The 14,225-nt window shown below is 54.7% G+C and overlaps 2 protein-coding genes across 4 annotated transcripts in view; one reads left to right on the forward strand and one right to left on the reverse strand.

The window, feature by feature from the left end:
• The window catches only part of USP22 (ubiquitin specific peptidase 22), a 113,111-nt gene extending 111,335 nt beyond the window's left edge, over nt 1–1,776 (forward strand). For both annotated transcript variants that reach the window (XM_086622239.1, XM_086622240.1), the window contains one exon: nt 886–1,776. In XM_086622239.1, coding sequence (XP_086478365.1) covers nt 886–928 — 43 coding nt within the window. In that variant the 3' untranslated portion in view covers nt 929–1,776. The remainder of the gene's footprint in view (nt 1–885) is intronic.
• Nucleotides 1,777–7,434: 5,658 nt separating this feature from the next.
• Nucleotides 7,435–13,694, reverse strand: TNFRSF13B (TNF receptor superfamily member 13B). Of its 2 annotated transcripts, XM_086622445.1 has the most exons (5): nt 13,568–13,694; nt 11,113–11,253; nt 9,930–10,046; nt 9,070–9,321; nt 7,435–7,709 (listed from the first exon to the last, which is right to left on the reverse strand). In XM_086622445.1, the coding sequence occupies exons 1-5, from the start codon at nt 13,692–13,694 to the stop codon at nt 7,435–7,437; spliced, it is 912 nt and encodes a 303-aa protein (XP_086478571.1). The 2 variants fall into 2 exon arrangements, with proteins under 2 accessions (XP_086478571.1, XP_086478572.1); XM_086622446.1 differs by lacking the exon at nt 13,568–13,694 and having other exon boundaries at nt 9,070–9,288; nt 11,113–11,251.
• Between the last annotated feature and the right edge of the window lie 531 nt (nt 13,695–14,225).

The raw sequence follows: 14,225 nt of genomic DNA on the forward strand, positions 1-14,225 counted from the left end.
GGGATGTGTCTGTGGAATAAACTGCCACAGGCGAGGAGGAGAGGATATGCGATGCAACTGCTGCCCGTCCGTCTCAGTAAAGGCTAGTTTGAGCTCCAATCCATTGTCAGATCAAGGCTGACACTAAGTGGATCTGCACTGTGTAAAGGAAGCTCCATAGGGCGTGAGATGGAACGGTAATAACTGGAAAGTCTCAAAAGTGCTTTGAGAGTCATGCAGTGACCCCATCAGTGTGTGGCATTTAAGGAGTTACGTAGAGATGAGTCCCCTTCTCTCTGACATGAAGCTACTTGAGGGCTGGGCTCTGCTATGTAGCAGTACACATAAAGTAATTAAGGGCAGGAAGAATTTCATCCTATTAAAACACCAGATTTCAGTACAGATTGAGACATTAGGTATTTGAGTTGGATTTGATTGGGACACATGAGTCTTCACCCACGCCTGGTTCTTCGGGGTTTTTTTCTGTAACAGTAAATGGCAGGCAGTTCGCAGTAATCCAGAGTGTCTGATGCTTTGGTGATGTGACTCTGAACCAACAGTTGCATCTTCAAGCATCTCTGTTACATTTTTTGTCACTGTAGTGTTAAATGCATGTGGTCGGATCTTCCGGAGCTTTCAGGTTTTAAGTAAATGTACAACAAGAGGGTTTGACTGTTCAAGGTACAACTGTTCGGTTTCCTGAGTTGCTGGTGAAATTATTTCAGCTGACTTCCCTCCTTCTCATCCATGGTTACTGTAGGGGAACTGGCATGTCCCTGGAATTGCTTCAAATTGAAAAGAAAAACATAATTAATAGTCCTCGTTTGTCATCGTCACATCGATGGAAATACTAATCTCCTGTGATGCGCAGCAGAAAGCTGAAACTGTACCTCTGCTTTCTTGCAGATATTTGCTGTTCTACCACAAACAGTTCCTGGAGTATGAATAGCCTTATCCAGCAGCTTGTCAGATATAAACAAGGAAGAAAATAAGCAAGCCTTCTGAATCGACACACAAACCTACCTGAAATGAAAAGACCCATTAAAAACCAACTAGCACTGAGCTGTAACAGGACCTACTTGACACTGACTCAAAGCCTGGCGGAGTAAGAAATGAACAATGTCCACCGTGTATGCAGTCCCGCAAGGACAGAAAGGGGGGAAAAAAAAAAAAGAGGCTACAGTCAGTCACTTAACAGCGGAAACATAAAATGAAAGGAATGCTCTGGGTGGGGGAAATGGGAGCAGAGGAGTCTGGGCACTGGTACATCTCCTATGTTCCTCCAAAATGTGTGTGGGAAGGCAAAGGGTTATACCCTCATCTCCATAAAGCATCTTCTCCATTTGGTGCTTCAGCTCCAACGACCAATCATACAACAGTTAAAATTAAAAATCCAAGCCCATTTTTTACGCATATGGGTCTGAAAGCAGTAGAGTGGAGGAGGAGGGGATGACACGACTAAAGGACTTTGCAAGTATCTTTTTATTTGTGAATTTTAGTTATTAAATAAATACAGTATGAAACTATTAGGCTCTTTTTTTTCCAACAACCATAAAAGAAATCCTGGATTGTGGAACTGAAGCTACAGTACTGACAGGTTTTCAAGCATGCCTGCTTGCACAGGTAATGTTTAATGCCATCGGACTGCTCATCAAAAGCATCAGCACAGATTCTTTTCTGTTTGAGCCCTTTTTTTGTTTTGTTTTCTATAAATAGCTATTTTCTTAATTTTTTTCCTTTTATTCCCTTTTTTCACGAGAATGAAATTCATAAATGCAACCATCAGTAAAAATGAATGAATTGGCGTGTTTATACTGTAAGAGTGGTCTTGGTTCTTTTTTTAAATCCTGTGAATAAGTTTGAATTTCTCAAAAGTGCTTGTTTTGGTGTTGCTGTTTTTGGTTTCGTGGTTTGTTGGTTGTTTTTTTTCCCCCCTGCTGCCTTCCAAAGGCGTATATCTGTGCCACTTGAGAGAAGCTCGGTATTGAAAAATGTGCCATCTGTTCGAAACAGTTGCTGCTGGGGGCAGCACCGAGCGGTGGATCTGCTGCTATGGAGCATTTCTGCAGTAGGCTCGGGTTTTAAGTAAACACATTTCCCTGGTATGTGCGAGGCTGGTATTGGTTCCTTGGATCCTCCCACATGGATTAACTCCTCGCATACTCTTCTCCTCCCGTGCAGAATCGCAGCCTCTGTATCGGTGCTCCTTAGCTTGCAGCACTCGGTGCACCAGCTCGCTCTTGCTTTTGTCACAAAAGCAGCTTTGCTCCTTCTCTCCCCCCTCCACCACTGTCTTTTGGGAACAGCTCGTGGGTTTGTCGAGGTGCCAGCTGTAACCCCTCGGGTGCTGTATCTTGCTCTCAGGAGGCTGAGCTGTGGATTGAATTGCAGCCCGAGAGAGAAACCATTCGGAACATGGAGCTGAAACGAGCAAAACCAGCTTTTGTTCTCCCTGCCTTATGGAACCTGTAGAGAGCTGTGTGTAAGGGTTAGGCTCTGTGTAAATTGGTGATCGTTAAGCTCTGCGCACGTATCCAGCCAGCCCTTCTCCGACTTCACCAGGGTGGTTATAAACATGGACGGGTCTAACCTTTTAGACTCTGTGCTCTAGAAGTGAGTTAGAGGTGCCTGACCTGAAACAGGTGGAAGGTGGTCTGATAGGCAGAAGAAATAGGAGGAAGATGAGGAAAGTGGGTTGGTTTGGTTTTTAAAGGAGCATCTTACAAGAGCAGCTGAACAAAAGGACGGTGGGATTGCATTTGATTTGTGCACAAACTGGAAAAGCACGAGGCAGTTCTGCACATCGAGAGATTTCTGTGACAGCTCGCACCAGGGAAGGAAGAAGGGACGACTAATTGAAGCAGCTGGAATACCAAATGAGACCCCGAAAACATGCCGTTCGGTGCACCCCCATTCCTGCAGCAGCGGTAGCTACTCTGCTTTTGTAACCTGGCTTTTCCCATCGGCGCACTTGGAATCCTTTCCAGTCGTGACTGGGTGCTGCGACATTCAACCTGATGAAAAACCGCTGGAGAAACGCAGGTGAACGGCGCACCCGCAGGGAGGGGGACCCCTCCCCAGCCGGGGCATGGAATCGTGCAGATGCTCGACGACTTTCTGCTGCCCTTTTAATAATGCAGCAGCTTGCGGAGGAAGGCAGGAATCCGCCTTCCATCCCTCCCAGGGCTGCTGCGGGCGGCGCCGCACCGTGTCCCGATGCTGGCGGAGCAGTGCCATCGTGCGGATGCCTTCGCTTTGTGATGCCGAGGGCTGAGCCTTTGGCTGCTTTTTTTTTTTTTCCCTTTTCATGCCAGAGCCTGAACAAATGAATTCTGATTTCCACTAGCACACGCTTGGCCACCGGAGCTAATGCGGTCTGTTTTGTTAATATATTAGAAACAAATTGTTTAGGGAGGAGGCCAGCTGGATAAATCAGCCTTAATTTATTTTTTTTCCCCGCCCTCCGAGGCTGGTGAAGGAGGGCTGTGCTCTGGGCAACTGCACTGGCACAGATGGGTTGCAGTGGGAGATGGAGAACGAGGTAGACTTCTAGTGCTGTGTTTCTGGTTTCAAAAGCAGAATTCCTGCTGTATTAAAAGCTCTTACTCTTCTCTTCCCCCCCCACCTTACTCCATGTGTCTCTCCCTGAATCAGACCAGCCATGTTTCTGTTTCCAGTAACAGTAAATCAGTGCAGGTTGCTAGAGGAGGAGAAGGCGTTTTCCCTCTTCCTGTAAAAATGGCAGCACAGCTGCTGTCGTACGAGCAGCACTACCCCTCACGACACCTTTCCTCAAACCCAGCCTTCTCTTGCCCTTCATCTTTGCAGAAACAGCCACGCAGCTCATGCAGTGGGTTTATTCCCTGCAGAACCGGGAGGTTTTCCCTCTGCAGAGCTCATCTTAACGTCACCTTTAGGAAAGCACCGACTGCAGAACGCCTTGCCATGCAGTGTGACGGCTCCAGCTATGCTCCATCAGGGCTGTTCGCCAGTGGCTGCAAAAGTGATACCAAATCCCTTGATTCTTCTCAGTTCTCCAGCATCTAAGGGTTGTACCTGGGAGCCTGTGTCTTATTCTCACTGCTGGTTTGTAGGGAAGGACTTGGCTTCTGATGAGCGTTTTCCCTGGTTCCTGGGACACAAACTGCTGCCTGCTCCAGGGTCTTGCTGCTTCCTCCGTCCACTGGAGAAACCAGAGCAGCAGCAAGCAGCAACCTGGGCAGTGCCGCTCCACAGGCAGCGTGGTGACGGGCACAGGCAGCCCCAGCCCAGCGCCAGCTCTGTCTCGGCGCGAAAAGGCGAGTGGCCTCCTGGGCCAGCTGGAGCGGGAGCTGCCGCCTGCCAGCGCCGCGCAGGGTGAGCGCTTGTGCGAGCTGGCACAGGCACTGTCCTAAAAGCTTTCTCGTTTGAATAATTGATGCCTCTCGATCCTCAAGAGATGCCCTGAGTGCAAAACTGGTGGTGTGTGTTCGGTTATTTCTATCCTATTTTTAAGTAAGGCTCCGAATCTCCTTTTGCAAGTAGTGTAGCCGAGCGTTGCCGCGGGTGGCGAGTGCCCGTCCCCGGAGGTGACACTTGAATGGCCATAGGGGACTGGAGCTGGGCTGATGCCGCGCGTCCCCAGTGTCGCCCACAGGAGCTCCGTGCTGGGAAGGGGCAGCGTGATGAGGCAGGAGCTTAGTAGGGTTTTCTTTCTCCTGGAGCTCCTGTCCTCAGGAGGAGGCACTTGGGCAGAGGGTGGCATGGGGGAACGTGCTGGTGCTGCCCCAGGGTGAGTGCAAAACCCCTCCGCCCTGTGAGGCTGAGAGGGGGAGGCTGCTGAGGCGAACGAAGAAGAGGAAGAGGCAGAGCTTTCCATGCCGGGGAGGCCCAGGCTGAGGGGAGGTCAAGCTGGTGGGGAGGCCATAGAGGGAGTGGAGCAATGAGCAGGAGTGGAGGGTGAGGAGAGGCCAAGAGGCTTTGGGAGGCTGAGCACGAAGAGGAGCCTGGCAGAGAACAGGGGTGGGATGAAAGGCTGAGGGAGGCCGAAGAGGAGGGTGAGGATGAGCAGGAGCAGAGGCTGTGCAAGAATGCAAATGGAGACTGAAGGGTGTAGGAGACAAAAGGCAGGGCGAGAGCAGATGCTAAAAGCCGGTGGGAGGGCAAGAAAGGCTGAGCTGGAACAGAGAGACTGGGGAAAGCTGGTGGAGAGATCTGTCTGCACAAAGATGAGGCCAAAAGGGGGCTGGGAAGGTGAGGAAGGGCTGAGGCTCAGAGCTGGGAAGCCCAGAAGGGTTGGGAGTCTAAGGAAGGGTGGAGGTGGAACAGAGGGTGGGAGTCTGGGGAGCAGCTGAGGGCAGCGAGGGTTGAGGCTGAGCATGTGCATGGGCTAAGGTGGCTTCTGGGGCCAAAAGACTTGGAGGTTTAGAGGAATTGGGATGATAATTATGTCATGGTATTTGGGGCCATGGTGTCAGAGGCGGTGGGAGCTGTAGCCATGGGAACTGATGCCATGAGACTGGAGGCTTTGGAGCAGATTCCAGAGGAGGGAAACGACAGGAGCTGAGGCCGTGGAGGATGATACTATGGAGCTGGAGGCCCCGGGGGGGTGGTGGTGATGTGAGAGGAGATGCCAAGAGGGTCCTCAGGTTGAGAGAGTGGGAGGTAGAGGAGGTATGGAGCAGCAGCGTGCAGGGGGCCGAGGGAGGGTGGGAGGTGGCAAGTGTGGGAGGTGCAGCGGGGGTAGGTCCAGCTGGTGGAGGCTGCTGCTGTCACTGTCCCTGCCCATGGCCTGCTCGTGGCCGGGGTCTGTCTGTTGTTCTCCACGCATGTTGGGAAGCGCTTGCTCTCCCCATCCCACCGGGGCGTGTTGGCCTTCAGGGTTCACCCATCGTGTTCAGGAAACCCATCTGAGCAAAACGAGGCTGCAGTTTTGGAAAGGCTTGTTTTCTCCCCTCGGATGCAAACGCAGCACAACACAGAACTCGTCCCTCGCGCTACCGCGGGATGAGGACTGTGCTGGGCAGAGGGAAGGGATGAAAGGCAGTACTCCGGGATAAAGAGATGGAGAATCGCCAGGTTGGTTCCTGGAGCAATTCAAAACAGCAAAACTTTGCCCCACATACCAGCTGCTGGACCAACGAGTGGGCTCTTAGTCCTCACCTTAAATCACCTCTTGCACTTTCCAGTTCTAATGGGTTTCATTTGGTCCTAACACCTTCCTGCTTTGTGACCGGACATCACTCATAGCACTGGCTTAGTCATGGTCACCCCTCAGGCGGTGCCTCCTTTACTGATAAGAAAACACTGACATTTAAAGAAACACATAATGTGGAGGGGACAGAGTCTGTTATCTGCTCATGCTTTCTCTAGCTGTCTGCTTTCCCAGCACCCATTTTTGCATGTATTGACTCATTTTTATTTTTCCAAGTCTGAAGTTCTAGTTTGAGAAAGTGGAGAGGATGAGCTCCCACCAGGAGTGATTTCTCAACAAGCAAAATATTCCTACACTCTCCTTTAGTGAAAATGAGAACTTGAAGTTATGTATTGAAACCCATGTTTTTCTGCAGGAGCTTTCAAAGCCAGGTCAGATAAAAATCTTCCCTCCAAGCAGCTGTATCTCTGGCTGGTTCATCACTTTAACCAGCTATTTTGAGTAACCCAGACAAGATGTACGTAAATCCAGTCTTTTAGAAAGTTCTCAGCTGTGGATGAATTTTCACATTTAAACCCAATTCCGTGGGGGTTTTGGTGCCTGTCCCAGCTCCACCCGTGCAGCATCGTGTCCTGTTGTCATCACCCATGACCTGTCCTCCCCTCCTGAGCAGTGTTGACAGCTGGCAGTGGAGCTTTCCACGTGGTGTCTTACCAAATATTCTGTCCTGTAAAGAAACCTCTGTTAAAGTCAGAGCGGTGACATTCGGGGGACGTTATAACTTCCACGACTGTCTTCTTGGGTCTGAGTCCATCTTTGAGATGCTTACAGCTCTGCTTGTGAACCGCTTGTGTTACACAGTAGAGTTTTCAAGCAGGGAGAGGTGTGCTCTCCATGGGGACCAGTGGACACCCCAGTCTGATCCTGGCTCTGCATCAACACCCTTTACAGAGACGAAATGACGCCGATGGTGGAACCAGGATGAGAAGCCCCAATGAGACATCACTCCCAATGACTGGGACGCACGGAAGAGTCTGCAGAGGTCAAGACGGAGGATGAAGACACTGCTGAATGGGGAGCGACTTCTGTCACTGGGAGTGCACAAGAACAATGAGAATTTTGTTTCCTGAGTGGAAGAAAACAGCGCTGTCTGTAGCCAACAGCTCTGTCTGTTGCCTCCAGCCCTTGGGCACAGACTGTGCCAGGTCCACCGGGCCTGGTAGAAGCTGTTACAGTCACAGGAAACGGAGGGTGAAGCAGCTGTTTTGGGGGCAGAGGGAGCATCCCTCCTGTCTGATCCTGTGTAGGAACGTTCACTACGGTCACACCATGGGCGTCTTCTCTTGTGAAGGAGAGCATATGATTTTGAAGTGGCCATCCTCAGGGCTGGGAATGGCCCCAGCGCTTCCTGTGCTGCATATCCCGGTGTGAGAGGGAGCAGCTCTTTCCCCGATGTGACAGGAGCTGCTGTGACATGGTTTGGTCTCTCGTACAGCAGAGCCGTGTCCAGGGAAGCAGAAGCCACAGGTTTCCACTGGCTCTGGGACCTTGCTACCTGTGGATCCATCACCAACGCTGCCCGCTTCCACCAGCCGATCTGCAAATAGACTGTGTATTAGCTTCAGGGTTTTTAGGAGCAGCTTTTACCGGAGAAATGCTCTACAGTGCTGCGCTAGAGCCTACAAAGAGCCAGTCCTGGAGCCGAGGAGGACATAAACCTCCCACCACTTCCATAAAGCCCACGGCACTGTGTGTCGTATGTAACGCGTCACCTATGTGCTCACACCTGGTCCTGCCGCCCTGGGAGGTGAGATCTGAGGGGGAAATCGGGAAGTGCCTCGAGCAGGAAGGCTGGAGGCTTCGTACTAAAGCAACTGTAATATTTATAATGTCAGATGTAAATCATCTTTTCATTAAATGCTGCTTCTGCAGCACACGCAAGCGCAAGGGTCCCTGTGGCCGTGCGAGGGACCCCCGGTGCTCTGTGGGCCGGATGCGAGCTGTCCAAGGGATCTGCTCCGACATCTGGGATCTGATAAGCCAGGTTAGAACGGGAATCTCAAAAGCACACAGTAAATCTCTCTGGACCTGGCGGCCTCCCTTAAAAGTGGACGTTCAATGTCACCGTGTCCTTCGACCGAAGCCGGTAGGAATGGCTTGAATTATGGTTGTGCTGGCGAGCGACTCCGAGCCACGCACCGGCTCGTGGGCTGCTCCTCTGTCGTTTTTGTCATCCAGCATGGCTGGATGTGAGGTGTGCGTACGTAAACGTGGATGTGTATGCAGAAATAGGAACACGGACCTTTTTATTTTTAAAGGCAGAGGAGGAGGGAGAATAAAAACATCTTTTCTATGCTGGGTTACTGTGTGTTATCCTTTCCCCATCTTTTCTCCCTAAAGCAAAGCCTTGTGAAGCCCCTCTGGTTCCAGGGCTTGATGCTGCAACAGGATTCAGCAGACCAGCAGCAGCATTAGCCTGTTTGAAGGAGTTTGGGTTACCAGGAGTTTGGGTTACCGTGGTTCGTGCCAGGCAGTGCTTCACCCCAAAGCAGCCCCATTGCTGCAATTGCCATGAAAGCCCTGGCTCTTCCTTGGGCAGGTGGTTCATTTGGAAGAGGGTTGGGTTTTTGCAGCTTCTCCTACCCACGGCTCGGCTGCCCTTCAGCCTCTGGATGGAAGCCGGAGAGTTGCTGGTTGATGGTGCAGCTGCAGCCCCTGCGTGGCAGGGGGAAGCTCTGCCTGGGTCTTTGCAAGGGGGTTGCAGTGAAGAATCGGAGCACAGGGGTCCTGTCCTGCTCCTCCTCCAGGCTCAGACTGACCCACCTTGCACATCACTGGCTTTACTTTTCCTCCCTACCCCTGTTAGGAACTGCCTCTGCTTTCTGTCCCTGCCAGCAGTACCTGGGAGCCCGTCCACCCCCAGCTCCTCACCCTCTCCCAGCGCAGCCAGCACACACCTTTGGAGGAGTCCTCCCTGCGGTGACAGGTCCCAGCGCTGGCTTGGCAGGAGACCACCTCTCCCTTCCTCCGCAGGTGGGTCCAGCCCAGGAGAACGGAGCAGATGAGGGCGCAGAGGCAGAGCCCCAGCAGCAGGTACACCACCAGCCACGGCTCCTGCTCCGTGCACGCCTTCTGCTCCAGCACGGCCGCCGGCGGCGAGGGTGTCACCAGGGCGGCTGGTGGAGGTGGGGTGGCAGCCAGGGCACCCGCTGTGGGCCAGGCAGAGATGGGTGTGCTTAGAAACCCCTCGGGTACATGCTATTGACTTGTTGGTAGGGAAAGGGTGTTGCCCATAGCACATGTGGGCTCTGCTTGGAAAGAATTTGAAAGCAGCTGTGCACCACCTCTGCTTGCTCGTAGAGGGGTAGAGGAGACCCCTTCCCACCCCTCCTTCCCACCTTTCCCCCGTTCTTCAGTGATCACGTCTCAACCTCAACGTGGGACTTGTCAATCCCAGGGAGAACAACCCGTCCCCTCCCTGAGGGCTGGAGGCAGCTCAGGAAGGTGGGAACCACGACTGCAGATCCTGCCCCAGGCTGGTGGAGCCGAAGGGCAGGTCTGTAAAACACCGGCACGCGAAAGGGAAAGCGTAACGTCTGATGGAGTTGCGTGACGGAGAAAACAGGAGAGGGACGCTGCCACGGCTTCCTTTTCCCTGCTCCCAGTGGAACGGCAGCACACACACCCCCTCCCAGCATGACGAGGGGGGTTTGCTGCCCCTCTCCTGCTGCAGTCCTATACCCCTGGCTCCTCTTCCCACCCAGCCCCGGGGGGTCCTGCCCCGCATCCCCGCTCCACCCGCCCCACGCGGCCTTACTTTCGCAGGACGGGGCGCATTGCTTCGGGTGCTGCCCGCAGACCGTGGTGCAGTTGATGCATTTTTTCAGGAGCTCGTCGTAGTAGGAGCCGGCTCTCCTGTTGCAGTCCATGGACTCTGCGGGAGGGGAGGGAGACAAACACCGTGTCCCGAGTGCATTCGCCTCCCCTGTCCTTTGAGCACAAAGCTCCCAAACCGCTGCCCTCCCACCGCCCTCCGTGCCTGGATGAGCCCTGAACGAGCTCCTGGATCTGACGGGCGCAGGGTGAGACCCTGCACGCTGCCGTAAGTGCCAACAGCCTCTCCGGGGCTGGCAGGGTGACAGATCCACGGGATCTGCAGTGGTGTTTGGCCATATGATGGATACTGGGGAGAGCCAGCTGTGCGCGGGGATGGTGCGGTACGCAGCCAGATGTGCGCAGCTGTACCCAGCTGTGGCAGCGAGCTCCTGGTTGCTCCTCTTAAAGCTGCTGCTGCCCTGGGGCTTGCACGGCTTTTTGGGACTTACCAACACCTGCCTGAGCGCTGGCTCAGGACCCTGGTGGTGGCATCTCCGATCCTTCACGGGGAGACGTGACTCGTCGCTGCGTGCCGCCCTGCCGCAGGGCTGGGGCCCCAGTGCCCTGGCACAGGGTGCAGCAGTCCTGCACCACGGCTCGGCAGGGAAGGAAGGGGCCATGCACAGGGTTGCGTACAGGGTTTAGGTGCAAAGTACATCCGTCTGTTTTCCTCTTCCTCACCTGTTATCGCTGCACCTCGGTGCCTGCCCCAGCACGGGGCTCACAGTACAGCCTGGCAAACATACAGCTTCAGTTTATAATTATCTGCTGATAACTGAACCTGCTGCATCTCGAGGCCCTGCCTTTGGAGGGTGGGGTGTCACCGGTGGGGCATTTTGATGCCACACTGGGAAGGCTCCCTGTGACCCCAGAAAGGAGAGGTTCAGAGATGCAGGCAACTTGATCCCGGTCTGTGCTGGGCTGTTGCCAGACACAGCCCGTTGCTGGGAAGCTGTCACGTTCCCCGTTTTTTTTCGTCTTGAAGCTCTGTTAAGCTGAGCTGGCTCAGAGCCTGCCCTCTGGTTCATCCCAGGATGGATCTCCCCTCCCAGCTTTGCCCCATCGCTGCCTGCTCCATCCAAGGACAGCCCTGCAGTGCCCGCGACCAGCCACCTGGCACTCACCACACAGGGCAGCACACCTCCTCACTGTGGGCCGGCTGCATACGAGGCTGCAGGGGATGCACTGGTAAACGAGGGTGTCCCAGTACTCCTGATCGGTGCAGTTGTTCATGGCATCCCACCCGACGTGCGTCCCATCCATGGCTGCAGAACAGCAGGTGAGTCGGTATGGGGCGGCCGCCATGGGGCTGCCCTATAGCCACCTCATCCCTTTCCTAAGGCTGGGACCCCTCGCAGGGGGATGCCTGGCTCTGCCCCAGCCCTCCCTGCTCCTCGGCTTGGGCAAGAGCAGACAGCACAACCTGCTTCAGGCTTAGCAACATCTTCAAATTGTAACCCTGCATGTGCGGGTCCCTGGGGACACATGGGGAGACCACCCTGGCTTACGGGCGGCCCTGTGCCATGCCCTGAGGGTTGGGGATGCACGGAACCGCCTGCGGGAGTAAGAGCGGTGGAAACCACTCCTGTCTGTATACACTTTTCTGAAAACACCAGAAATAGGATCAGAATGACCACTGGCAACTTCTTCTGAAACAATTTTTAATTCTAGAAACTTCTGAATTCCTCTGTGGCATCGGGGCGGTTCATGCCATCCTGTGTGTAATTTCTGACGTCTCCCTTTGGTGCTCTGGCATCATAATGAAACCCAGTTCTGATGTGTGAAACTCTCCTGAGCAGCAGCAGGAGGGATGTCCCTCTGGGAGAGCTTTACACACCGGTTCAACCAGTGCCAGCTGGGATGACTGGGGGTGGACCCGCTTCCGTCCCTGCGAGGAGCCCTTCGTCTCGTCCTCTGCTGCGGTGCGCCCCGTGCCCACGTGGGCTGGGTGTGATGCCAAGACACAGGAGTGAGGCGTTGGCAGCAGCAACCCTCAACAGCACAAAAATCTCGCCGACAACTTAACGATTTTAAGAATTATGTTTCTGACGAGCATTTGCTTATCAGCAGCTGAAATATTTGTGCGTGTCCCCGTCTTTGGGTGCTGCATTTCTCTGTCCGCAGCCTCACCTGTGCCACCTCAGGGTTTGGCCTTAGAGGTAGCCTGAGGGATGGGCTGAGGCCCTGGTGATGCCCCTGCCGATCCCCCCGCTGGTCGGCAGTGCCCGCTGGCGTGCCATGCCATGCCGTGCTGTGCCATGCCACGCCGTGCCGCACGCGGGGTCTGCGGCCAGCGCGGCCGAGCAGCTGCAGGAAGCTCTAACCCAGCACGAGGGCAGCCGCAGTGGAAACGTGCCATTTGCTGGCCAAGAGGGCTCGTGGGCGACCGCATCCCTCCCGGAGCCGTGCCGGGGAGCCGCAGATGTTTCCTGCCGGTGCTGACGGGACCCGAAAGGTTTGAAACTGGCCGATGGCACAGCATGGCGCTGGCCTCTGCGTGCCCAAGGCTGCGCGTTGCCTCGGCCGGAGCCTCTGCACCGCAGCAGTTGCAGAGCCAAACTTTGATTTTTATCTAGAAACCCCGCTGTACTCTGGTGGGAATCTCTCCATCCCTCTATCTAGTATTCCCACACTTTGCGTGTCCATCTGTCCTGCCGTTGCCCACACAGCACCTTCCCTGCAGAGGGGCTGAGGATGGGTTTCCCCTGCTGCCAACCAGCTCCTACCTGGGACAACACGTGTAAAACCCTCCCGTTCTCAGGGATAAATCCGCTCTGCGCAGGGGCGCCGGCCTCATAGTCCCAGTTGCTCAATTAACATCGCTAGAAAATTAAATAATTACTTTCTAGCGAGCTGACTGCAGACATTCCCCAGGGCAGAGCGAGGCTCAGGCCGGCGCTCTCTGCAGATGCTCTTTGAAGATATTTTGTACTCAAAGAGAAGAAAGAAAAGACCCCTGTGGATGTGGGGAGCCCCGTAGATGTGGGGAGCCCTGGGGATGTGGGGAGCCCTGGGAATGGCGGTGAGCCTGGCCATCCTTGTGTTATAACGGAACTTCACGTGGGATAACTGGGTAGGGAACGGAGATTTGGGGCTGTGTCGAAGCCGGCGGCTGCAGACCAGGCATCTCCTTCCCCCCTGCTGCAAGGGCAGGTCCAAGCTGGGTGTTTGGCCCCATCTAGGAAAAATCCTGCTCGACAGCTCAGCTCCCCTCCCCGGGCAGCCCCCAGGTACACGTGGTGCTCCCGGCACAGTGCAGCTGGGCTTTGCTGCCGCAGATTTTCCAGCAGAGCTGGGTGCATCTTCCCCGCTGCCTCTGCACCCACCAGGGACCAGCACCCTGAAATCCCCTGTGAACCCCTCACCCAAAGCGTTAAGCGACCATTTCATCTCCATCCCCACAGACTGTCTTCAGCAGGGTGGAAGCCCTTTGTGGTGGCTCTGCTCCTCCAGCGAGAGTCCGGGGAGACCCTCGGCTCCCCGCCAGCACTCCAAGAATGTCGCTGTGGCCCCGAGCCCTGGCATGGACAAGCCCCTCACCCCCATCTCCCCACGCAGCCCCTCCATGGGGTAACTCACGTTTGCCTCTCCCGCAGCGTCTAGTCCCCCTCGGCTCCTGCCATTGCACTGCGAGCTCCAGCCCCGAGCCCGCACGTCGCTCGGCAGGTTTATTATTAGAGATAGATTTGATTAATGCCTGGGCCATGCGTTTCCTGGGGTTTCCCCTTATCCCTTCGATGCAAATGGGCCACACGCACAGCGCGTTGCATTGGCTCACTGGGCGTCCCGGGGCTCGGGGGGCCGGGGAGGGTGGTAACCTTCGGGATGATGTGTCACCGGGCATAGGGAGGGGTGTCCTGGGCCACTGGCCACTTTGCAGAGGGGCTTGCAGGGGTGGGGACTCTGTGACACCTGCCCTTGCATTGCCTGGCTGCAGCGGGATGTTTTCTTCTGCAGAAAAGGATGTTTTGGTCTGTAAAGAGCTACCCTGGGTCAGGAGAGCCGGCGGGCAACCCTGTGTTATCATCCTTAGATCTAAGGAAGAAATTTTTCGCTGTGAGGGTGGTGAGGCAGTGGCACAGGTTGCCCAGAGAAGTTGCGAATGCCCCATCCCTGGAAGTGTTCAAGGCCAGGCTGGATGAGGCTTTGAGCAACCTGGTGTAGCGGAGGGTGTCCCTGCCCATGGCAGGGGGGGTGGAACTGGATGATCTTTGAGGTCCCTTCCAACCCAAACCAT

This window comes from Tauraco erythrolophus, chromosome 17 (genome assembly GCF_009769465.1).
Source record: "Tauraco erythrolophus isolate bTauEry1 chromosome 17, bTauEry1.pri, whole genome shotgun sequence".
Taxonomy (NCBI): domain Eukaryota; kingdom Metazoa; phylum Chordata; class Aves; order Musophagiformes; family Musophagidae; genus Tauraco; species Tauraco erythrolophus.